Source organism: Canis aureus, chromosome 12 (genome assembly GCF_053574225.1).
Source record: "Canis aureus isolate CA01 chromosome 12, VMU_Caureus_v.1.0, whole genome shotgun sequence".
NCBI lineage: Eukaryota > Metazoa > Chordata > Mammalia > Carnivora > Canidae > Canis > Canis aureus.
In genome coordinates, this window is record NC_135622.1 from 25,785,749 (window position 1) to 25,812,669 (window position 26,921).

A 26,921-nucleotide genomic window follows, 5' to 3' on the forward strand; every position below is an offset into this window, starting at 1 on the left:
TTTAACCATACTGTCACTGAGAAGTCCTAAAGGCGTGCCTTAACTCATTACGAATATTTTTAAATTGAATAATTTCACATATATATAATATTCAAACAGATTGTCATTCTCACTTGGATTCTAAACTTTTTTTTTTCTTGAGTAGCAGAGATCTGAACAGAATCATGAGTTATGGAACTAAACATTGGCTGGAACTTGTGTCCACCATGACTAAAACCACAAGTGTGTCACCTATCATGGTTGTGATTGAAATAAAATGTGTAAAACACTGTATTGTACACCAAATGAGAGATGCATACCAGAGGGGTTTGGATTAGATGAATGGGGTTGAAGCAAGTTTAGCCAACCTCTTGTTAAAACACAAACAGAAAAGTACCAACACCTGAGTTACACTTACTCATCCCTTTCCATCCTGGCAGGACTTCTGGAGTAATACTGTCCAGTTCTCGTTTAAAGTCATCCCGGGCTTGGACCACCAGCTCATGATACTGAGACACAACCTTAGCCTCAGACTGAGCTGCTTTGACCTGAACAAATACAAGGGGAATGTGGTTAAAGTGAACAGGAATTACCATAACCTTCCAAAAAAAGAGAAATTATATTCATATATTTATATGTTGGCTGGGAAATACATAAAAAATAGAGAAAAAGCTAAAGCTCAGAAAAGGAACATAATATAAGCCTTGTAATTCAGACAAGCCCCTTGCCATCTTACTATCCCCCTGTCCCTCTCTCTGGTCTCAGGAAACTACTCATACAGACTAGATAAGTACACAAAGAAGATCTACTACAAAATGAAAATTTCCATTTAATAACCATGACCAAAAATGTTACCTATTATAAAAAGTATTGACAATAATGGATAATCCACTTTGCGCCCAAGTTTTTAAAATTAGTAACAACTACTATTCCTTGCAGGAGAAATGGGAGAAAGAAAGGAATCTATTATTTTCTTGAATTCTTCAAATCCTTTGACTAAAGGATTATATTTTTAAATTGTTTAAGTGCTATAAAAGACCTAGGAAACGCACCTTTTGGACCACATTATCCAGATCAACTATCATGTTGTGAAGTTTCCCCTCTGCAGCAGTTATATGAGATTTGGCCCCAGGAACCTCTTCTTTTTTTGCATTTTCAATTACACTTTTCATCTTTTCTAGCTCTTCTCTGGAAACCAATAAAGCAAAACAAAGATTTAATATTATTCTTTATCAACCTTAGGAAAGAGTTTGATGTCAGTACCGCATGTAATTGCTTAGAATCTATGAAAAAATATAATTTGAAAAAAAATTCCTCATTGTTTTTTCACAGTAAATACAGGTAGAGAAGCTTTCCTTACAACAACTGAAAACAGCTTGGTCAGAAGGCTAGATTTATTACTAACATAGACCAAAGGAATAGCGTGATGTACAAGGAAATATACAGGCTTCAGAACCAGGCAAACTTGGATTCAACTCCAAAATCAACTTCTCCTTTGTTGCTCACCCTTGCGTGGGGATTAGAAGTACTTAATGAAAAGAACCTGGAATAGTCCCTACCACAACAAGCGAACTTAATAAATGGCACTTTTTGCATTGATTAGGCTGACTCCCCCTGCCAATAAGACCTTAAGGAAGGGAAAAGCAAGGGAGGATACTGAAGAGCTCACTAAGCAAACATAGCTGGGCCTCAAGGAGTTCCCATTTAGTGTTTCACAAACTGGATGAATTATGGCCTACTCACCACAAAACACAGAACTCTAAAGACCTGATTCAAGGTCTAGTGATGTGAGCATAACATCTTAAATCTCCTAAAAGACACGATGACTTCAGGAGAAGACTTCTCTTTCTCTATCAATAATAAATATTTTATTGGGGCGCCTGGGTGGCTCAGTCAGTTAAGCATCTGCCTTTGGCTCAGGTCATGATCCCAGGGTCCTGGGATTGAGCAAAGTGTTAGGCTCCCTGCTTAGCAGGGAGTCAGCTTCTCCGTCTCCCTCTGCCGCTCCCCCTGCTTGTGCTCACACTCTCTCTCTCTCAAGTAAATAATCTTTAAAAAAATGTATTTTATTAAAAATGACAACAAAATTTTGAATGACAGTGATTCCAAAATGTTGATGAGAACCTTTAGTCAAATGTAGGTTTCCATCATCAGAAGTCAATTTTAAACTTGGCTTGCTCAGTCCTAGTTTTAGCCAAATTCCAGAAATCAAGGTCTCAATGGCATAAAAATAGACCTATTAATAACTACTTTATAGTTAAGGCAAAGAGATTATGACATACTCTCAAAATTCTGATAAAACTGTCCAGGCCATCCCTGAGAAATCTTGAAATTATGGCAGAATCTCAGTAAATCTGTAGAGATACATCACCTATGCAACAATCCAAAGAAAAACTGCTTTTTATACAAGATCCTTTATATACGTTCTGCCAAATATATTTAGGCCTAATTATATTTTATTCCCTCTCCCTTTCTTAAACCTGTGTTCCTGAAACCAATACAGATCAAGTAGAGGTGAAGGGAAGGGTTTCTCTGCCTTCTCTTTCTATACAGACAGTACAAAGAAAACCCAGCCCAAAGAAAGTCACCAGGAGGCCCTAATTACTTGTTAAAGTCCATGAGTAATTACTTGGCTTTGAGAAGGGCATCAGCAGCCTCATCAACTGCCTTTCTGCGTTCCTTCAATGCACCCTCCACTGTGCGCCACTGAGCAGACTTCTTCTCACCTGCAATCTAAACAAAAGGCTTTATTTATGTAAACATGAATAACTACCATTACCGTTTATAGGATAAGCCAACATGGTTAAATTTAGAAACAAGGGCATTAAATTCAAAGGTAAAAAATTTCAGTATTTCTTCAGAGTAGGGTCCCTTAATCTAAGGTTCATGGTTAGGACCAAAGTTCACGAACCTCATCAACACCCCCCTCAATACCAACGAACAAAACTATGAAAGATTGTGGTCTAGCACATATAAATATTTTCTAAGGAGAGATGACTTTGTTATGAGATTCACAAAAGAAGATTATGAAGCAGAAAAGGTTAATAAGAACAAGAACTTTATGAATTGTTTGTTGATCACTCTTCAATGAAGCACCACAATTTAAAATTTGAATTGTAGGTCTGTCTACCAAAATCAGTTTAAGGCTAAGTAGAAAGTTTATACATTCATACAGTCCTTACTCCTCCAACACATCATCTTCAAGAATGACCCTCTCTAACTGGTAAAGTGAAAATCAACTATTATCAAACCCACTGCCCCACCTGGAGCTGAATTTTGTAAAATGTTATACACACACATACACACACACACAAAAGGTTTCCTTAAAAATCCTTATAGAGGTCCAAGGATAAGCTATTTTGTAGAATAAACAGTAGAATCCTACTATTAAGCCAAATCCAACTATTTCAAAACACTGCTTTGAGAAAGTAATTCTGTATCTATTTTAAGAGCCCTTGTGCACCAGTTTTTTTTTGTTTTGTTTTTTTTTTTTTTTTACTAGAAGAAACAAGAAGTTGGAATCCATTTTTAACATTTCAAACCTTCTGTTCATTCATATTTCTGGTTATTTTGTAACACTAGCTAATACCCTCTAATCTAACCACTACTATAAGATGTCCTTTAGTTGTAAAATCTTGATCTCAACAGATTTCATACGATCTAAATCCACACGCATTACATATTGTGTGTTCACTGGGAAGAGGAAATACCCTCTTACATAGTCTTCTGCCAAAGTAAATACTATGGACATTTAAATCTTCTAATAAGGCGCCTGGGTGGCTCAGTTAGTTAAGCATCTGCCTTCAACTCAAGTCATGATCCCAAAAAGGTCCTAGGGATGGAGCCTCACATGAGGCTCCCTGCTCAGTGGGGAGCCTGCTTCTCCCTCTCCCCATCCCGCTCATGCTCTCTCTCAAATAAAAATAAAATATTTTTTAAAAATAAAAATAAATAATAAAGCTTTTATTCAGTGTCCTGAAACATACCAATCTACTTGCATTTGAACCCAACTCCCTGCCTTCCCACATCTGCATAGCCAAAATATTAAGTATTCTCTGCGTAGTTTCCACTTTTCTGACTGAACTCTGACTGAAATTTAAATTTCTTCTTTCTTGTACTTTGAATAAACCAAAATTTTAAGTTTTTTTAAAGGCTGAAATTTCAGGCTATTTACATCAAAGCCCTAATTTAACTTTTTTTGTGATTTATGTGCACAGGACTAAAACAATGCAGTGTGTTTCAATTTTGTAAAAAGTACACAGTGTGGCAAAGTAATTTTACTAATCATGCAGGATCCTGATCCCTGAGATTCATAGTTTATGTACTTATTTTTACTCTTTAAATGACCTAGTATCAAGAAACATTTTTACACACTGAATAACTGAATGTAATTATAAAAAAAAAAAAAATAATTAACTCCAGGTATTAACAGTTTTAAATCAATGTAATTACTTTATTCTCTAAAGTGCTCAATATAAGTTAAATAATCATCTTTAAGCATTTAAAATAGCTGGTGTCAGGGGCACCTGGGTGGCTCAGTCAAGTGTCTGACTCTTGCTTAAGTCTTGATCTCAGGGTCATGAATTCAAGCCCCATATTGGGCTCCACATTCAACAAACAAATAAATGAAAATACTAAAATAACTGGTATGGGGGTACATGGGATCTCTATTTTTTTCTTTTTTTGAGAGAGTGTGAGAAGCAAGGGTGGGGGCAAAGGGAGAGGGAGAATCAGGCTGGCACTATGCCCAGCTCAGAGCAGACACAGGGCTCAATGCTCGATCTCATGACCCTGAGATCATGATCTGAGCCAAAATCAAGTAGGATACTTAACCGACTGAGCCATCCAGGCATCCCTCTGTATTATTTCTTATAACTGTGTATCAATCTAAAAGTATCTCAAATAATAATAAAAAATTAATTAATTAATTAAAGTATATCAAAGTAAAAAGTTTATTTTTAAAAAATGGCAAAAAGAGGGATCCCTGGGGGGCGCAGCAGTTTGGCGCCTGCCTTTGGCCCAGGGCGCGATCCTGGAGACCTGGGATCGAATCCCACGTGGGGCTCCCGGTGCATGGAGCCTGCTTCTCCCTCTGCCTGTGTCTCTGCCTCTCTCTCTCTCTCTCTGTGTGACTATCATAAAAAAAAAAAAAAAAATGGCAAAAAGAATATAAATAAATTTTTTTAAATTTTAATTAAAAATGGTTGGAAACTTTAAAGTGAAAAAAAGTAAATGACAAGGGACGCCTGAGTGGCTCAGTGGCTGAGCGTCTGCCTTTGGCTTAGGGTGTGATCCTGGGATTTGGGATCGAGTCCCACATCGGGCTCCTTGCAGGCCTGCTTCTCCCTCTGCCTGTCTCTCTCTCTCTCTCTCTCTCTCATGAATAAATAAATCTTTTTTTTTTTAAAAAAAAGCAAATGACAAGTAATATTCAAGCACTATTAAGATATGAAAGCAAATATGAACTAATTCTTGTACCATATCATTGTTGTGAGATAAAACAGTATATAAAACTCATTAAAAATAACATTTAAAGATTTTTCCTGCCTTGCTTATTTAAAAAAACAATTACTCTAGGTAGTCTTCACTTACTGAGAGAAAGCCCCTACTAGAAGGAAGAAATCAGTCCTAAATACTACATCAATACCCATTCTTTGGCTCACCTCCGAATTGTCCATGGCTGCTTTCAAGATGTTGGAGTGTGCGTTGACAGCCTGAACCGCAGCATTCTGAGCTACAATGGCCTGTTGAGTGATGTGAGCGGTTTGGCTCAGAGCATCTTCTAAGCTCTTGGCTACAGCTGAAATACATACAGAAGAGTTAAAAAACAAATCTTTCCATTGTACATAACTTTAAATTTCCCTTCTTCTCCTACTGAGTCCTCCATTGAATTTCCTCAGAAATGTAAGAACAAAAAATATAGATTTAGAAAATCAGTTTTATTTGAAGGTATGATAAAATGCTAGTAGATTATTAAATCTGGTGGACATATCTATGGGGATTCATTATACTATTTTTACTTTTATATATAACTGAATTTTTTCAAAATAGCGTTTTGGGTTTTTTTAAGACAAAAAAATGCTTAAAGAAGGCTAGCATATACTTCAAATAGAAGAACAAGGGTTTAAGCACTGTTAGCTCTTTATAGTTATTAGAGGCTGTAAATTCAACATAACCACCAGCTTTTTCAATTTAAATAATGATCCTACAGATCCACAGGGAAAAAGAGGTGCCCATTTCATCTCCTCAGCAGGAAGGGATACTCATAGCAACTTATATAACCAAAATATGAGTAGATAACAGATATGAGAAAGAAAAAGATAAGGAAACACGTCAACAAAAAAGAAAAACTGGGATCCCTGGGTGGCGCAGCGGTTTACCGCCTGCCTTTGGCCTGGGGCATGATCTTGGGAGACCCGGGATCGAATCCCACGTCAGGCTCCCGGTGCATGGAGCCTGCTTCTCCCTCTGCCTATGTCTCTGCCTCTCTCTCTCTCTCTCTATCTGTGTGACTATCATAAATAAATAAAAATTAAAAAAAAAAAAAAAAGAAAAACTGGTTTGGGAATGGACAGTGTTTTTTCCATAAAAGAACTCCAGAAACAGCCAGATAGATACCAGTGTGCAAGAAACTATGACCTCTAAGATCATATTTCTATATGCTGCTTCAGAAATTTTTTAAAAATCCAATTAAAAAAAATAATGTAAGGGGTGATTCTAGATATAATATTAAAATGGTCAAATGAAGGGAATCCCTGGGTGGCTCAGCAGTTTAGCACCTGCCTTCCGCGCAGGGCATGATCCTGGAGTCCCGGGATCAAGTCCCACATCAGGCTCCCTGCATGGAGCCTGCTTCTCCCTCTGCCTGTGTCTCTGCTTCTCTCTCTGTCTCTCATGAATAAATAAATAAAATATTTTTAAAAAATGGTCAAATGAAAAAGCGCCAGTGAGAAGACTAATTTATCAGATATCAGATGATTAAAAAAAGGGAAAATGTATTTGGCAGGTAAGACAAAAACAAAAGATGCTTTTAAGCAAAAGCAGCTTAAGCTAGAGATAAACAGAACTTAAGAACCACCTGAGGTACTTGTGCAACAAACATAAAAGAAGAAAGGTAATGATGACAAAAGACTAAGTCATGAACGTGAGACTGGGGTCCACTTGAAGACACAGGATATATGAAGAGAGGGGTTTAATAAAGAGAAAAAGAGGCAGGGAGGCGTGAGTTAACAGGGAGGGGCACATGAGAGCACAGATAACAGTAAACCACTTCACGTGGCTCACAGACCCAAAGCCTTCTTCAGGTCTATTCACTGTACTTTGATTCCTCTCCCCCGCACTTTCTTCTTTGTTTTGTTTTGTTTTGTTTTTGCTATTGAGTTGTAGGAGTTCCATATATATTTTGGGCATTAACCCCTTTTCAGACACATGGTTTGCAAATAGTCTCTATTCCACTAGTTCCCTTTTTGTTTTGCTAGTTGTTTCTCTTGCTGTACCAGAAGCTTTTTTAGTTCAATGTAGTTCCATTTGCTGATTTTATGTGCTTTGATTCTTGATAAAAATTACAAACACACTCATTTTAAAAATAAAGCTTGGGAAAAAACTAAGAGGTGACAGACAGAATCCTTATAATTTTCATTTTGCCCAAAACAAAAGAGAAGAACTAGACACACACACAGAAAAAGGAGCGTGATGAAACAGACATCACCATCTTAAATGTACAACTTACTTCAAAGAATCTACATAATAAAAAGGAAAAAGTGAAAAGTAAAAAAAGAAATATGAATAAAAGAAAAAATTGATCTTGATTAGATATAGTAGAGAACTCAGGAAAAATTAGGTAGTGGAGAAAAAAGTATAGAAATATTTCATATATTTGGAAGTCTTCACTCAACATTCTCAATTATTTGTAACCATGGTCAATAACTCAGAAGAATGCAACAAAAACAAAAACAAAATCCAAGGAGCCAAACTAAAGCCCTGCATCTATGCTCCTTCTGTTCCTTCTACTCTACACAATTCTAACAAACCTGCCCCCCCCCCAACCCCCAAGTAGGGCAGAACCAAAGCTATTAGAAGGGAAACAGGAATCATTCAAGACAGACAGACAGCAGAAGGAAGTCATGGGGAGAGACAAAAAACAAAAATGAAAACCTGAAAGTATAAACAGCTGCTGTAAGACTTAAACATTTCGGGACACCTGAGTGGCTCAGTGGTTGAGCATCTGCCTTTGGTTCAGGACATGATCCCAGTCTGGGGATCGAGTCCTGCATCAGGCTCCCTGTGAGGAGCCTGCTTCTCCCTCTGCCTATGTGTCTACCTCTCTCAGTATCTCTCATGAATAAATAAATAAAATCTTTAAAAAAAAAAAAAAAAAAAGACTTAAACATTTCTCAGTTCAGCAAAATGCTGCATACTCCCACCTGCAGAGACGTCATTATACTGCAGCACAGTACAATAATGACATCCCCTCTGCCTTAAGACAGAAAAATACATTGGTAGGTATCTAATCTTTTTCAAAACTATCAAAAAGTTTAACATAAAATCGAAACTTAAAAAGGCATATGCTTCAGTTAGCTGGAAACCAGCAATGTGTAGAACATTCCATCCCCTGCCAATGTCACTTAAGGGGCCCACTAGATACAAAGGCTGGTAATAAAACAGAGCAGGAGCTATTTTGACCTGCACAAATAAATCTATGAGTTAAACAATTAAAAGACACTCAGGGAAGTTGCCAAAATACAAACAATTTCTGTTCCACAGAATACAAAGGCGCTTTAGCACAAACCCTAATAAACACAAATGGATTAAGTGCAGGTATCATTCGGAGTTTTCTCCAACTGTACACTTTTACCCAGGCAAAAGAAGATTAAATGGAAAGAATATAAATGATGACATAAAAGTGGTGCATAGAGAAATGCTACTAAAGAAACCAAAGTAACTAACAGATGAGTAACACGTGCCAATGGCTTCGGAAGACAGCAACTGACAGAGATGACCCGAACTGTTTAAGAAGCAGTCTGGTTTACATACACTCAATCTTAACTTGTTCTTGTTTTTCCTGTTGTGCAAGGCGAGCTGCAACTTCTTCGGGTGGTCGCTCCCGTACAGAAGTTGAGGATGCTTCCTCTTGCAGCAAAAGTAAATAAGAGGAAATCACATTTCAGCACAAAATTTCAATAGCTCAGAGGGATAGAAAAACACCATTGTTTGTACTTGCCAGTTCTATTAACTGAGGGCATTTTTGTCATTAGGATTCTAAAACCACATCATCAATGATTCCAACATGAATAAAAGATCAGCTCTTAAACCTCGTGCTTTCAGGGATTTATTCAGACTCTGAAATTTAGAAAATTCCCTAAGCAAGTCTGCAAATAAAAACCAGTATAAATGGGTACTTAAAAACTGTCTAGAGGTTACTGAGGCATTAAATAGTTCTGATGAGCAAATCATTTATAAAACTACAATTATAAATAAACTACCTGAAGCTGCAGGCTTGGGTTGCCCTTCACCAATTCCAGGGTGCCCAGTTTTTATAGATTCCTCATGCTGAACCGCAGGGGCTGGGACTGATGGTGTATCACCTGCTGCAGAAATAACTCGAGCTGCCTCTGTAGGTCCTACAAATATATGTTACTCACGATATTTATAGTTTCCTGGGTTAACACAGGAGCACACAGGAATCTACTACTATTAGCACCCACTTCACATCTGACTCCTTACAAATACACGTACTGCCTCTACTCAAACACGCAAATAGACGATGGCCCTCTCCCCCATAGACATAAACCCACACAAGATGGACAATGGTGGGAAATGTACAGAGAAAGGAGTCTCATCAGCACCCATTGCATTTTAACCATCAGCATTCTCAGGCAGGGCTTCTAGTAACCGTACTAAATGGTATTAAATCCTAATGTATGAGAAGTGGGCATAAGATTTTCGTAACAAAAAAAAAGAAAAAAAAAGACTTTCATAACAAGGGAAAGTAGCAACAAAGGAAATCAGAGTCTGTCATGAAGAAGGTAGACAAAAAAAGTAACCAAAAAAATATTTTTTAACTGCTTTGAACAGTGGTAGAGATGAGAGAAGAGGTGTGAGCAAGAACAGTATGAGAGTTTAAAACACAAAAGAAGAAACAAAGGCTGAAAAAAAAATCAAGAGTTTATAAACAAGTGTTGGAAAAGAAAATGAACAATTCTAGAGGTAAAACAGAAGAGGAAAAAAAGAGCAACGTAATAGAGAAAATAAATTTAAAACTGAAAGTCCCATTTAAAAGATAAAGCTGGACTATCACAAGCTTATTAACTGTTCTCCTTGCCCTGCCCTTGGTCCCTTTATCTATTCTGCACAACAGCCAATGATTTTACTCAAATAAAAGTCAGAGATCAATCCCTAGGCTCAGAACTCTCCAAACACCTTCCCATCTCACTCAGAATATGAAGCAAACATTTTATAACGGCCTCCAAAGACTGCCTCAATAGGCTTCCTGCTTCCTCATTTTCTCTCTTCTCTTCCACTCCAGTTTCCTATGTTCCTTACTAGTTAAATATACCAAGCCTTAGCACTAATCCTCTCCTTAGGATGCTTTTCTCCCATTAGCCTTTTATACATGCCTTACTCTCTCATCTCTTTCTAGTCTTTGCTCAAATGACATCTTCCAGGTGGGGCTTTCCTTACCTACTCCATTTCAAATTGCAATATTCCCCCCAACACATCACTTCTGACATCCTATACACTTTACATGTATATTTATATATGATCTTCGTCCTCCTCATCCCACTAAGAAATATTTGCAGAGTTTGTGTTTGCTTTTATTCTTTTGTTCACTGCAACAGCCCCAGTACCTAGAAGAATGTTTGGCACATAGCAGACAATCAGTGAATATTTGCTGAATGAAAGCAAGCCAAGAGGTTAAATTGAGGACAGACGTGACTAAGGAGAAATACAGATCAAATAAATACTAAGCAGGTTAGAGTTAGATAAGTGCCGTAAATTAGGACAGAGTAACTGGCAAACCATGAAGTGGGGAAAAAAAAAACAAAAAAACAAAAAACAAAAAACCCAGACCACAGCTAGATCACTAAGAGGGGAAACAGGCTAAGAGTCAGAGGGGAAAAATGTAAAGAAAAAGTGTTGCAGGCATGACAATTCTTGCCATTATCCTCACTCAACAGCTACTCACAATAAAGTACAATTATATATCCCACTCAATTCCTAAAATAAATGTCAAATGATAGGTATGATTGGTATAAACACTCATTCCCTGGTGAGAACTAGGCCCCAGAAGAATGCTTCATTGGGTAAGGGCTCACTCTTAACCCTGGGTACAAATACATTTAAACAATTCAATTACCAGTAATTTTTAAAAAACTGATTCTAAGTATAGGTACCTGGTGTTGAAGCTGGAGTACCTTCTCCCTTCTGTTTTTGGAGTTGTGAGGCAGGCTGTTTAGATTCTTTCATTACCTCTGATACACTAGAGATTTTTAGTGGACCAGACTGAATCTTGGAAATAAAAGACATGTAAAATTTCAGATGTAATACTGTTTAAAAAAAAAAAAAAGGCAATATACAATAACTTGTATTATTTCAAAAGTCAAGTCTTTCAGGTTTTTTTCATATAAAGTTAACACTACACAATATTATCTTATTAACCACAGTAAGGCAAGAGAAGCCATCATTCTAGAAAAATAGAGCTGAAAAATTTCACTCCAAATGACGGCCCATATTTTCATAGTAACAAGGCCCACTCTTAGGACAAATAATAAAGTACACAATACAGAGCCTTCCCTTTAAAAATACCATTTCTTGGGGTACCTGGGTGGTTCAATTAGATAAGCATCTGCCTTCAGCTCAGACCATGATCCCAAGGTCCTGCTTCTCTCTCTCCCTCTGCTGCTCTCTCACTCTCTCAAATAAAATCTTTTAAAAAATAAAGTTTCTTTTATGTATACAACATTGAGAAGACCCATTTCCATCTGCTTTCTAAATCAAATTCCATTGTCTTCTACATTCAATTAGAAACAAATAACTTTCAGAGGCTCTGAGTAAAACTCAAAGTATTTTGTTTCTTTAATCTCTCGATTCATGCAACTGGACATTAAAAAACACAATAATTGCAATGTCCGCTTTTCTCTTTCTCACTTACCATGCCTTAAGTTTAAGATCCTGTTCATTAACAGGACTGCCTGGCAAAATTTGCTGGCAAAAATTACTGAGTAACTGAAATATTTTCATTTACCACGTATGGTATGCCATTTTGCCAGAATTTGGCAACGAAACTCAGATATATCAAAAGAGTACTCAAATATAACAGAAATGGTTCTGAACTTTGTCACTACCAGAAATTAGAAATATATGCGTTTTTTATTAAAATTTTATCATTTAAATCATAAAATACACACTCACTATAACAAAATAACATCAAGACATATTAATGGTTTTATTTTGCCCCTTTTACTGCTCTTTTCCCCTTACAGCACTCTTAGGCAACCACAGCCAATAGCCTGAAATCTATCTTTCCACCCCAGAGCTGATAGCAGACACTTAACCACTGAGCTACTCAGGGGTCCCTCAATATTTTAATGTAACTGCAAAACCCACAACTTGGTCAATTATTCTATTTTTTGGACATTCAAGTTGGTTCCTGCCTTTTTTGTTATTAAAACATCCTTGTCGGGCAGCCTGGGTGGCTCAGCAGTTTAGCGCCGCCTTTGGCCCAGGGCATGATCCTGGAGACTCGGGATTGAGTTCCACCTTGGGCTCCCTGCATGGAGTCTGCTTCTCCCTCTGCCTCTCTCTCTGAATCTCATGAATAAATAAATAAAATCTTAAAAAAAAAAAAAAAAAATCCTTGTCCAGGTAACTGAAAAGCACTGTAGTTTGGACAGTTTCCAAAAGAAGTGCTGGGTCTAAGAGGTTTTATATATACATACACACACACATACACACACACATACTTTTTTTAAAGATTTTATTTATTCATGAGAGACACACAGAGGCAGAGACACAGGTAGAGGAAGAAGCAGGCTCCCTGCAGTGAGCCTGACATGGGACTCAATCCTAGGACCCCATGATCATGACCTGAGCCAAAGGCATTCAACTACTGAGCCACCCAGGCATCTGAAGGTTTTGTATTTTTAACATTAATAGATTACTTTCACATAAGGCTCTAGCAACTTACATTCTCACAATGAACTTGTGTGTATCTGTGTGTGTATAAATAAGACCTATTTCCAGACTTAGTTGTTCTATTTCTCTCATTTCTAATCCTGTGTCAAAATCTTATTTTTCTATTAGAGTAGGATTATAACAAAGTCAAATACCTGGAAAAACAAGTGTCTTCTGACCCTTCCCCAACCCAATACTGTTTTGAAATATTCTTGGCTACATTATTTATCCTTTCATGGGAATTTTAAAATCATCTTATCTGATTCTTCAACCTCTAGAAAAACCCATTAGAATTCTTATTAGGTATATGTGTGTGTATACAAATGCCATGTCTCTCAAATATATACAAGTTTAGGGGAAATTTGAGAGAAATGAATATTTGAGAAAAAGGACATTTTTATGATATTAAGTCCCATTGAGGAACATAATATTTGTCTCCATTTAGGTAGGTCTTACTCCATGTCCATCAAAAAGATTTTAAATGTATCTTCTCTTAATATTTATACCTATGCATAAATAATCATGTTGGCACCAAAGGAATTATCATAAAATAAAATGCATAGTTTCTAAAAGCAACAAGTTGGTAATAACGCACAGGAGTAGAGAATGAATAAATGGTGAAAATTAAAAACTAAAACCCTAACTGCTACTGTAATTCAGAGATGAGAAAATATACATGTTGGCACCAAAGGAATTATCATAAAATAAAATGCATAGTTTCTAAAAGCAACAAGTTGGTAATAACACACAGGAGTAGAGAATGAATAAATGGTGAAAATTAAAAACTAAAACCCTAACTGCTACTGTAATTCAGAGATGAGAAAATATACTTTGGTATATGTAGTGAAGGATGTAGGTTTTGAAGAGAACATTAGTAGGCAAAAGAAAAGGTCACTCTGAGTACAAGACCACCAAGAGAAAAAAAGTACAAGTAGAAGTGATCTTTGTTTAGCTCTCTGCTTTAACAAAGGCGCTTGAAACAGTGTCTGGTACATAATACTCACTTGATCGATATTTGCTGAATAAATGAATGGAAAGCACAAGGCATATTTTTTTGTAAGGTTAACTGGCATGAAGCTAAGGATTTATGTGCAGGACCACTCAGAGATAAGGCTGGAAAGATAAATAAGAGCCAGACTGCAATGTGTATTAAATGTCACCCTAAAAACCAGCAAAAACCATAACCTACAGAATAAAGGAACAAATGGCTAGCTCCCAGGCTAACTTTTTAACCACTCCTTGCTTTATTCTCCTTATACTGAACATGAAACAATCTCTAAACTCTCTATAGTTTTTATATTCTGTGGTCTCCTGTCTTTCAAATGATAAGAAATGTAAAAAATTTACTGGTAAGTGATATAAAAATATCATGAAAATGTGATAGCACTTATTTTAGATAATTCTCTGGTACTGATATGAGCATGGACTAGATTATGTTAGGAGGGGAGATCTCAGCAGTGGAGAGAGGGAGGAAAGTCTTGGGCGGGGAAGAGAAACAGGTCAAGTTTGGTGATAAAGTATTAAGTTTGATGATAAAGTCATAAAGGTTAGAAATGGAGTAAGGACAGCTGTAATCCAAGAAAAAAAATAAATATCAGAGATTAAACAAGATAGCTAACAAAATATAGGAAACTATGAAGATGAATCCAAGAATTCTAAACCAACTGTGTGACAGCATAGTGCTATCTTTAACATAAAAAAGCAAATTAGGGGGCAGCCCGGGTGGCTCAGCGGTAGCGCCGCCTTCGGCCCGGGGCATGATCCTGGAGACAGGGATCAAGTCCCACGTCCGGCTCCCTGCGTGGAGCCTGCTTCTACCTCTGCCTGTCTCTCTCTCTCTCTCTCTCTCTTTCTCTGTGTGTGTGTGTCTCTAAGAAATAAATAAAATCTTTGAAAAAAAAATAAAAAATAAAGCAAATTAGGAAAAGTGTAACTTCTGAGGTAGGGCAGAATGGACCTGCCAAGTAATCCAAATGGGAATGTTCAGAAAGACTGCTAGAGTGGAATGCGAAGAGGCCATGACTATCGAGAGAGATAAACAATCTACGAAGAATGACACGTGAAGTCCTGTCAAGCAAGAAAAGAACACTATTCTCAACTCTTCAGCTTACTCCATTCTCCTAGAATTGCTCTCAGCTATTTCTCCTGGATCGTGTAGGTTAAAATAGATTTTAGAATGAATCTACAGAATTCTGTTCCCTGACTACTGAAGCTATAAAACTCTCTTGGCCAACATACACATTTTAAAGTTCATGTGAAAGAATATATGATGTAGAAGACTAAGAATATTTTGAAAAAGCATGATAAGGTTGGGGGAAGCTATCAGAGGACATTTGCTTTCTCAAATAATAACGCTGTTATAAGATTTATCTCTAGGCTATGATAGATACTAGAGAATAGAGGTCCGCTCACTTTCTAAGAAAATACTGATCAGTATTGTTCAGCATTACAGTACAAACACCCACAACCAAATCAGGAAAAAAAAAAAAATTGATGACCTCTTCTGTGAATTTTTTTTTCAAGCAGTTGTTTGGGTAAAGAAATATTTAAGATGTTTAAAAAAAATTTAAACCTAGGGGAGGAGGGGAAGTTTCAAACTCTGAACATATACAAAGTTCCAGAAATACCAGAAGATATTCCTGTCAACTAATCAGTAAGTAGCTGAAAATTCTGTGACTTTTGTTTTATGGTCTAAAAAGAGCCACTAACTATAACCACTTGGGTTCTGTGCCATGACCATTCATTCTATGTTTATGCTTTTAGTGTTTTAAGTCATGGCTTGATAGCTCCAACAATGTAGGCTGTCACAGACCACCCTCCATTCACAGGGCAGCAATGGTTACCTCTGCTCAAGCACCCTCCTCCATCTACTCTTGTGTGTCATGCAATTATTTTCTATATAATGGGTACTAAATGAGAACACTTAACTCCAAAGGAATAAAAATCCAACTCTACAGATTAATGTTAAAAAAAAACCTGGCAAACACACCTCTAGCAGGTTCTACTGAATTATATTTTCAAGATGAAAACAACCTGCTTTTACAAGTATTCCAGAGAATAAACTGAAATATTGTTTAAAACTCTTACCGGCTTCTTTGGCAATGGAACAGAATAAGGTGGGGAACCAAGAACCATCTCAAAGAGTTTGTCTGAGTAAGGTATGGTTTTCTCTACACTTTCCCGGAAATGGGAATCCCATTTGGCATACAGGATAGTACCACCAATACCTCCACCAACAAACAAGAGGCCAGCTCCAACAATTTTGCCAGGGGACAACCTAAGTGAAAGAAATAGGAAAACACATTTATATTTCTTGGCTTTCCCAAAGACACTTACTTAGACCAATGTAAAAGTCTCAAAAATCTCTAACTTCTACCTCTCTACTGATGATTCAGATAACAGCAGCCAAGTTTATTACTACAGCTGCACATCACCCTTTCCTGATTTGCTGTAAAACATGTCTGCAATAGGAAATAACATTTACTTAAGGATAACTATATTTAAGTATAGTAATATCTAGAATAGGAAGAATGAAGTAATCTATCCTGTAACACTTAAAACTCAAGATGTTAAAAAAAATGTAAGATGTTCATAATAATGAGATTTGCTTTGAACCCAAAAAAGAATTATCACTAACTTTCAAAGCTCCTCTCTCCTTAATATAACATTTCTTTTTCTTTTCCTTTTTTTTTTTTTAAAGGTTCTATTTATTCATGAGAGATACACAACAGAGAGAGGCAGAGACAAAGGCAGAGGGAGAAGCAGGCTCCATGAAGGGAGCCCAATGTGGGACTGATCCTGGAACTCTGGGATCATGCCCTGAGCCAAAGGCAGATAGTCAACCACGGAGACACCCAGGCATCCCAACATTTCTGTAAACACAATAAAGTAAACCCTTTACAGAAGAAAGACAATACAAATATCAAATAAAACAAATATTTTTAAAGTTACAATCTGCTAAGTTCTGGATATAAATCTATTTGCTACAGAATGGAAGACAGCACATGAGGGAGGGAGGCTATCTACTTGGATGCCATCCAACTACAGAAGAACCAAAGAGACATAACAAATTTTCACCTATAAATAAATAATGTGTCAAATATTACAGCAAAGCTCCAATATTTGTATCCCTTAACAAAAAATATTTTAAGCAGCTATTCCCATATTCATGGAAAAGAGATACACACACCCTTTAACACACAGTTTTAACAGGCTTTTAAGCCTGTTTACAGGGAGACGTATCACATACCTAGAACTGCCTGAAGTAGAGTATCTACGGCATGGTCGTATTGGACGGAGGACAAACTTCCCACAGAGACAACTCTAGAGAGGAAGAAGAAAATGTCACAGTCAATGCAGAAGGAATCTGGAAAGCTTTTAGGGTGGTAACTCAGATTAATATTTTTATTACAAATGTCTTTGTTAAACAAAAAATTATTTTACTTTCAGAAATGAATTTACCATAAAACTCTTATAAACCCTTTATAACAGTGATGCTTCCAGTAACCTAAGACTCATATAAGATTATCTTTAAGATTAAAAAAATTATTATCAGATTATGATCAATGAGCACTCTTAAGTGTTATGTACATTATTTCTTGGATATGACTGGAATTTGCCATATGCTTTTTTTAATTGGCAAGAAAAAATAAAATAGCATAAAATATCTACTTTTACTTAGTAAGATTAATTCAGACATCTGAAAAATCACCCACAGAAAACACTGCATTGTAGGATGTATATGAATCTACTAGGGAGAGATCCAATCTTAGCTTAATTTATGTAGGAAACCAAATTTCCCATCTGTAAGATAACTATGGGACTGGTCATTTCCTAGAGGCAGTCTTTTAAATCTGAAAGTTCATCTTGGTTTGCCTTAAACTGAAAGTCAAAAATTTTAAAAAGAAAATTTTAATATTATAAATGCTTAAGTAAATACTTATCTCCACGTAACCTATCTTTATTCAAAAACAAATGATGAGGCCAACCTCTGAAATTTGTTTTAATCAGAGTAAAGCAAATGTTTCTTAACAATATGTGGATATCTTAAATAAAACAAATGAACACTTATCAAAATACTTTTGGGGAAGGTTTTGATAAATTTAGTTATTCATAGCAATCAATCTGTAATTTCAAATTTATTGCATCAATATCATCTTTCCTTACATCAAGCAGAAAATCAAACTGTAACAAGTCAAGGGGGAAAAAATGAATTCTCTGGGTTCCATGATGAAACTGCATTCAAATATCAGAAAAACACAAATTTCCTTTTAGAAATATCCTAAGTTCAAAAAAACTCAATCACATGATTAAATGCCATATAAAATAACTCCACAATTACAGCTGCAATTTATGCTCTAAGCCTAAAAGTAAGCATTAATGTCTTAATACATTTAGGAAAAAAAAACATAATACAACAAGCTAGATGTTTTACAACATGTAAAGAAGTTATAGTTGGTATTTTAAAAGCATTTCAATTATTATCTAATGTGTAGAATTCTCAATATCGTTCAACTGCTTTTAACAGAAAAACATGTTTTCCTATTGTCCTGTAAAGTGGGTTATATGACATTTTTAAAAAAACCACATCTACGTCTATGTCAAAAGAAATATTAGGAAACCATTAAAGTTGTATTTAAGATTCTATACTTTCATAGATACAAAGAAGTATTCAGGTCAAAAATTAAGACACTGGTCACAGTGGATAATTAGCTAACTGGAACATCAAGCAGCAAACATAATAGTGAAAATCTGAAATCTGGGGAGTACAAAACCAAATTAACACTAGAATGGGGCAGCCCCGGTGGCCCAGCGGTTTAGCGCCGCCTGCAGCCTGGGGTGTGATCCTGGAGATCCAGGATCGAGTCCCACATCGGGCTCCTTGCATGGAGCCTGCTTCTCTGCCTGTCTCTCTCTCTGCCTCTCTCTCTCTCTCTCTCTCTCTCTCTCTCTCTCTGTGTCTCTCATGAATAAATAAATAAAATCTTAAAAAAAAAAAAACTTAAAAAAAAACCACTAGAATGAATGCCTCATTTCACATCAATATTTATTTTTGATCCTGTATCTTTTTCCACCTTATACTTTATCTTGACCCTCTATCCTCCCTCAACAGAAATATATATGATGGAATTACCTTTTTTTTGTAGTCCAAACTGTCAATATTTTATGGAGCCTGGGTTTTCTCATATTCTTAGAAAGTCACCATCAGGTTATAAAGTAATTCCTCCACGTGTCTTCTACTATCATAGTTTTCTTCCTTTTACGTATAATTCTTTGAAATTAGTCTGAGGTACAGATCCAACTTTATTTTTTTCCAAATATCTACTCAGTTGTCCCTAAATCACAGACTTAACAATTTTTTCTAGTGACTTGAAATGCTACCTTTAAAATACATCAAATGCCTCGATGCATTTAGATTTCCTACTTTGTTCCAATGATCTATACTAATACTGCAGTGTTTTAACTACCGCATCTTAGAAATAGCTTTTAATCTGGTAAGACTTGTCCTCTCCGAGAACTATTATTTTTCACAATTTTTTGGCTATTTATTTTTGAAAGCTGAGTTATCAAAATCCTTTCAATTAAACAACATACCATTAATTATAAGATGCACTCTGGGGGTACCTGGGTGGCTCAGTCAGTTAAGCATCTGCTTTTGGCTCAGGTCAAGATCAAGATCTCAGGGTCCTGGGATCAAGCCCCACCTCAGGCTCCCTGATCAGTGGGGAGGAGTCTGCTTTTCCTTCTCCCTCTGCCCTTCTGCCACCCCTCTCATGCTCGCTTTCACTGTCTCTCAAATAAATGAAATCTTAAAAAAAAAAAAAAAAAAAAAGACAGACCCTATTTTAAGAGAGAATAAAATGTGGGGAGAGGGGGGATCATGGCGAAAAATTGATAGCAGTAAAGTTTCCTACTTCTATATGAGAAAAAAGTAGAAATAAGGATTGTAGCATGACTCAAATTTATAGGGTTTTTATCTGAACAAGTGGCTCTTGATTTTTAAAAATTTAAGTATCCCATTCATTAGCCTGCTCTCATATTCTACATAGCACGTAATATCCTAAGTAATTTTAAAAGTCAGAAATTTATGGGTTTTTATGGTTTTATCACCCAAGTATGAGTCCCTAGACACCATAGTGCAGTTTTATTTAATAAAAAAAAAAAAAAGAGGATATCTTCTAAGTCTCTTTTAATCTATAGTTTTTTTTCTCTAATATTTGGCCAATGGACCTGACTTCAAATTTATAGCATATCATTTTGTTACATTGTTTGTGTGTCTATGTGTCTGTGTGTATATAAAATCTGTCTCTATACTTCAGGCCATCTCAAATACCTGGTGTCAAGTTTTCAAATTTTTTTTTCCTGTCTGTAATAAAATTCAGTTATAAAATTCAACCATTTTAAAGTGTACAATTCAGTGACATTAGTACATCTTCAGTGCTGTACAACAACCCTCACCACTATTTAGTTCTAGAACATTTTCATAACTCCAAAAGGAGATCCCTGTACCAACTAAGCAGTCTCTCCGTTCTCCCCTCCCCCCAGTCCCTGCAAACACTATCTAATTTCTGGCTCTACAGACTTGTCTATTCTGGATATCTGATACAAATGAAATTCTACAATATGTGGTCTTTTGAGCCCAGCTTCTTTCACTTGGTATGATGTTTTCAAAGTTCATCCATGTTGTAGCATGTATCATGTACGTATTATGTGGTTTCTTTTGGGGGCTGACCAGAATATTTCATCTATGGATATACTATATTTTGTTTATCCAAGCATTAGTTGATGGACATTTGGGATGTCTCCATCGTTTGGCTATTGTAAATAGTGCTATATCCCTCGGGAAACTTTGTTTAAACACCTATTTTCAATTTTTGGGGGTGGAATTGCAGGGTCACATGGTAATTCTATGTTTAACTTTGCATTATTTTACATTCCCACCAGTAATGAATGAGGGTTCCATTTTCTCCACATCCTATTACCTATAATTTTATGTTTTCATTATAGGCATCTTAGTATGAAGTAGCTATTTTATTGTGGTTCTGATATGCATTTCCCTAATGCCAGTGGATGTTTATTATGCTTTCATGTGCTTTCTGACCACTTTTACATCTTCTTTGGATAAACGTCTATTCAAGTTCTTTGCCCATGTCTTATTAAGGTTGTCTTTTTATTGTTAAGCTATAGTTCTTTACATATTCTGACTCTAGATCCTTATCAGATATGTGATTTGAAAATATTTTCTCCCATTCTTTTCACTCACTTCAGTGTCCTTTGATAGAACAAAAAATTTTAATTTTGATGAAATCCAATTTATCTTTTACTTCTTTTGGAGTCATATCTAAGAAACCATTGCCAAATCTAAGTCGTCCCCTAGAGCTCTCTTTCTTATGCACCAAGCTAATCTCTTTGTTTATATAAACTAAACATCCTACTTTAACACACTTCTTCATTCTGGAATAACTTTTAATTAATAATAACCTATCATGTAGAAAGAACTATACTGTTTCAAAGCAATTTGCCTTGACATAATTTTATAATCAATGTTGCAAGGTTAGGATTACTGCTTCTAACCTATAGAAACATGATTTTTGAAAACAAAAAAGAGGGTGCCTGGGTGGCTCAGTTGGTGAAGGGTCTACCTTCGGCTCACGTCATGGTCCTGGAATAGAGCCCCATGTCGGGCTACCTACTGGGCAAGGAGTCAGCTTATCCCTCTCTCTATACCTCTGTCCCTTCCCTCACTTGTGCTTTCTCTATCAAATATTTTTTAAATAAAAATAAAAACAAAAAATATAAAAATACAACACCCATGTTATGTTCTTGCACAAACCATCTATTCCTTAGCTCCAAACTAAGGTAAACATACAAAAAGAAACCAAATTCTAGGGGTGCCTGGGTGGCTAAGATGGTTAAGTGTCTGCCTTTGGCTCAGACCATGATCCCAGGGTCCTGAGACTGAGCCCCATATCAAGTTCCCGGGGGGGGGGGGGGGGGGGCTGCTTCTCTCTTTCCCTCTGCCTGCCACTCCCCCAGTTCTCTCTCTCTCTCTCTCTCTCTCTCTCTCTCTCTCTCTCTCGTCAAATAAATAAATAAAATCTTCAGGAAGCAAGCAAGCAAGCAAACTCTAGCATTACAACCTGGAAACAAGAGACTATAATAAATATCTCCTCACATGAACCCCATTCTGGAGGTTCCAGGTTTCCCCTATAGACTTTGCCAATGGCTATAACTGACCATGTTTTGGTGGGTTTTGTCACAAGGACTCCCCCCACACAAACAAAAGACACCTAGAAGTTAACACCTACTTCTACATTTGAAACGCACATTAGCATGTGACAACTTTTTCAAAGGCTAATTTAAAATATAAGAATCATGAATAAAAGGACACTTGGGTGGCTCAGTCAGTTAAGTGTCTGCCTTTGGCTAAGAGTCCTGGGATGAAGAAGTCCTGGGAGTCAGGCCCCCTGCTCAGTGGGGAGTCTGCACCTCCCCACCACTTATGTGTGCAAGTACACGCTCTCTCTCAAATAAATAAAATCTTCTTTAAAAAATAAAAGAAAATAAAAGAATTATGAATTAAGGTTAAAAATATATCACACAGGGCAGCCCGGGTGGCTCAGTGGTTTAGCGCCGCCTTTGACCCAGGGCGTGATCCTGGAGACCCAGGATCGAGTCCCACATCGGGCTCCCTGCATGGAGCCTGCTTCTCCCTCTGCCTGTGTCTCTGCCTCTCTCTCTCTCTCTCTCTGTCTCTCATGAATAAATAAATCTTTAAAAAAGAATATATATACATATATATGTTTATATATACACACACACAAAAAAAAAAAATCCAGGAAGTTTGGCATTGAAGCAGTATTATCTCTCAAGAAAGACACAGATCTTAAAAAAAAAAAAAAAAAAAAAAGAAAGACACAGATCTCTATCTTAGAAAACGTACCCTTCAGTTACAACAAGCAAATGGCAAGTATTAAATATGGCAAAAGAAGGAACTTAATACTTTAGTTTTCCCTCCATACATGTATGAATATATATTACTCATATATTCTCACTTGCATGTCTTAAGTTACGATGTAAATATTCCAAAATGGCTTGAAAGCCACTGGCCTAAAAAGATGAAAATAAGGAATAATAAAAAATGATCTAACACCAATAAAAGCAAAGAGCAATGATATATTAAAGTACTTTCTACCATGTATACTTGGCAGACATTACTGCTGAGTAATGAGTAACAGTTTTTACAATCCTAATGAAAAAAAAAAATTCCAGAAGACTCTAAAAGGGCAATAGTAAAGCAGGAAAACATCAAAGAAGATGAAGCTTGACAGAATGGAAAAGATTTTGACAAGTAGAATATTCTGGATAAAGTTGACAAAATCAAACAAGGAAAAGAAAATTTGACTAGAAAGCTCAAAAGAATCTAAAGAACCATCTGCTGGGGATGAAAGTTCTGAGAATTGATATAATCCCAAGTAACAGTATATAAAGAGATGGGGCAACAATGAGATTATCACATACATCAGAATGGCCAAAGTCCCTAAGACTGACAACACCAAACGCTGATGAGGATGTAGGACAACAAGAACTCCCATTCATCACTGCTAGCAATGCAAAAGGTACAGCCACTCTGAAAGACAGTTTGACACTTTTTTTACAAAAACTAAACATATAATACAGCAATCATGCACCTCAGTATTTACCCAAGAGCTGAAAACATGTTCACACAAAACCCTACACATGAAATATTTAGACCAGCTTCACTCACAACTGCTAAAACTTGGAAGCAACAAAGACATCCTTCAGTAGGTGAATGGGTAAATTGTGGTACATCCAGACAATGGAATATTAGTCAATGCTTAAAGAAAAGAAAAAAAAGAAGGCTGTCAAGCCATGAAGAGACATGGAAGAAAGTTAAATGCACATTATAAAGCGACTGAAGCCAATGTGAGAAGGCTACACGCTGTATGATTCCATCTATATGACGTTTTGGAAAGGCAAAACTAAAGAGTTAATAAAAAGATCAGTGGTTGCGAGGAGAGGAAAGAAAGTGATGAGTAAGTGGAGAATAGAGGATTTTTAAGGCAGTGAAAATACTCTGTAAGATACCAGTAACGACTGACATATGTCATCATACATTTGTCCAAACCCAGACAATGTACAACACCAAAAGTGAGCCCCAATGTAAACTATGGGCTTTGGGTGATTATGATATGCCCATGTAAGTTCATCAACTGTAATAAATGCACCACTCTGGTGGGGGATGTTGATAATGGTGGAAGGTAAGCAAGCATGTGTGGGGGCAGAACATCTCTACCTTCCCCTCAATTTTGCTGCAAAGCTAAAACTGCTCTTTAAAAAGTCTTAGTTAAGGGATCCCTGGGTGGCTCAGCGGTTTAGCGCCTGCCCTCGGCCCAGGGCCTGATCCTGGAGTCCCGGAACCGAGTCCCACATTGGGCTCCCTGCATGGAGCCTGCTTCTCCCTCTGCCTAGGTCTCTGCCCCTCTCTCTCTCTCTGTCTCTCATGAATAAATAAATAAAATCTTCAAAATATAAAAAAATAAAAAGTCTTAATTAAAAAGAGAGAGATGGGAAGAGAGGTCAGACCTTGGGGATATATTTCGAGGTACAAGTAGCAGATTCAATAAAGGAAAAAGGAGAAAGATAAAGAGCCCCTAGATACTACATAAGAAAAGCCAGAAAGCAAAAACAGCTTCACAAAGCAACAATATCAAATGCTACAAAATGAGAAGAAACCAATGAATTTTTACAAGATCGCAATTTCGAGACCCTAAGAAAATGCGGATGCAAGCTAGAAAAGGGTTCATATTTTAGTGTGAAGCTTTAATGTTTTCTTCTAACTTCCTAATTGGAATCCCAATAAGTAGAAAGCGTTTTCATCAAGACAAGGAAGGAAAAAGTAGAAAAATTTTAGATTTTATGGCAGACAAGGAGATTGGTGACAGCCATGACATAATCTGAGGGCAGAACAAGAGTGTTCCATGAAAGGAGAGCTCTGAAGACAAACCAAGAGTTCTGCACTCAAAGAGTTCTAGTCCCACTTGGGTACTACATTAGGAGGGATTCTAAGATGGCCCACACAATTTCCACCCTGTTAAGCCCATGATTAGGGTTGCAAGACAAAAGGGATTTTGCAGGTGTGTAACTCATCAGGTGACTCTGAGTTAATCAAAAGGGAGGTTTTCCAGGTGGGCCAGGCTAATCTTAAAGCCTTTTACATGCTGATCTAGAGATCAAAAACAGGAAAGTTAAGAGAGACTTCTGAAGTCAAAGAGATAAGCTCCTGGTAGCCTACAAGAAAGCAAACATCCATGTCACTGAGCAACACACTTGGAGCAAACTCTAAGAGAGGTGACAGCAGGAAAGAAAACAGGGACTTCGGTTCCTCAGGTGCAAGGGACTGAATTCTGCCAAAATGAACTTGGAAGAGGACTCTGAGGTCCAGATGAGCACCACAGCAGTCAATGCCTCAACTGCAACCTTGTGCGGCACTGAACAAAGAATCCAGACCATTCATAACCAGAAAGTCTAAGAATAAATGGGTGCGGTTTTAAGCTGCTAAGTGTGTGACACCTGTTATGCATCAAAAAAGAACTAATACAGACCCTACTTGCCTACAAAAGCTGCTTCTATCCTGGCAACAAGTAGGGAGACAAGCAAACTTGAAGGAAAAAAAAAAAAAAGCCTGACATGATTTCTCACTCACTCTGACTAGAGATTTTGTTCAATTGCTGCTTGGTGTGCAATACATCTTCCAACATATCAATAATTCTGAAAACTGTGAACAATAGAAATAGAAGTTTATTTCCAACTTTAGAAAAGTACTTTGACAAGCGTGCAGATATAAGTCACTGGGTGTCTAGGCTTCCTGGATGTCTGCCAAAGTTGTCCCAGCACCTGGAGAAATACATCCCCAAGCTAACCTCAGAAATGAGCACAAGGTCATGACTCCTGTTCTTCCTCAGTACCCAGAGTTTTTACTTCATAAACTACAATCTCTCATTTTTGTCTAGAGTAAGAATACCTCAGAGGCTAAGCTGCAAAAAAGAAGGTCCTTCCCGAGTAATTACAACCTTGACCCCTAAAATGTGGACTCTAACAGTCCCAACACCTCCTTATTAAAGATGCAACAAGCCAAGGCTATAGGCGTTTCCTGCTGGGAACTGTAGTTCTCCCCGCGACCTTCAACCACTGGCTGCGCGAAACCTATCACGAGCCCAACCGGCAACCCGAGCGCCAGAGCCACTATTGGTCCCTGCCTGGGGCAGCGCGCCGCTGATTGGACGACGCGTCCCCGAAGCCGCGCTGACGGTCCTGCGCCCGCCTCCCCACCACCTTCTCTCCACACCCCATCCCGCTTACAGCAATAACCCTCAAATCATCCCAGTCGGGCGAACCCCCTAATCAACTGCTTCACGGGTCGGCCCAGGACTCCCGCGATGAGGGCGGCCGCGAAACACGCCTCTCTCCCGGGGCCTAGTCAGAGCGAAAGCCTCTCCCATTTTCCGTTGGTTGGCCGGAGTCCGCCTCACCACGCGCTCTCCCAGCGCCCCCGCGCTCACCTGGGCGGCGGCGGTCACACCCGATAACTGACAGGCCCGCAGCATTTCGGCCGGGCTTGGGCACGGCTGGTGTACGAGGGAGCTGCCGCGGAGGCGTTAGTAAGGGAGAGCGTGCGTGAGTGCGTCCCTGCGTCCGTGCCGCCTCTCCGCGCCGGTCCTACCGGAAGGGCAACAAACGCCGCTGCG

General features: G+C 37.6%; 1 protein-coding gene across 18 annotated transcripts in view; it reads right to left on the minus strand.

Moving 5' to 3' along the window:
• The window catches only part of IMMT (inner membrane mitochondrial protein), a 37,240-nt gene extending 10,319 nt beyond the window's left edge, over positions 1-26,921 (minus strand). For 2 of the 18 annotated variants that reach the window (XM_077843156.1, XM_077843155.1), the window contains exons 1-10: positions 26,736-26,920; positions 17,402-17,475; positions 16,240-16,429; positions 11,373-11,487; positions 9,462-9,599; positions 9,013-9,108; positions 5,643-5,779; positions 2,609-2,712; positions 1,032-1,167; positions 398-527 (exon numbers count right to left, since the gene is read on the minus strand). In XM_077843156.1, coding sequence (XP_077699282.1) covers positions 398-527; positions 1,032-1,167; positions 2,609-2,712; positions 5,643-5,779; positions 9,013-9,108; positions 9,462-9,599; positions 11,373-11,487; positions 16,240-16,429; positions 17,402-17,475; positions 26,736-26,780 — 1,165 coding nt within the window. In that variant the 5' untranslated portion in view covers positions 26,781-26,920. Of the gene's footprint in view, positions 1-382; positions 528-1,031; positions 1,168-2,584; positions 2,715-5,642; positions 5,780-9,012; positions 9,109-9,461; positions 9,600-11,372; positions 11,488-16,239; positions 16,430-17,401; positions 17,476-26,735 lie in introns of those variants that run through there. The other 16 variants (XM_077843163.1, XM_077843161.1, XM_077843158.1 and 13 more) reach the window with 15 other exon arrangements.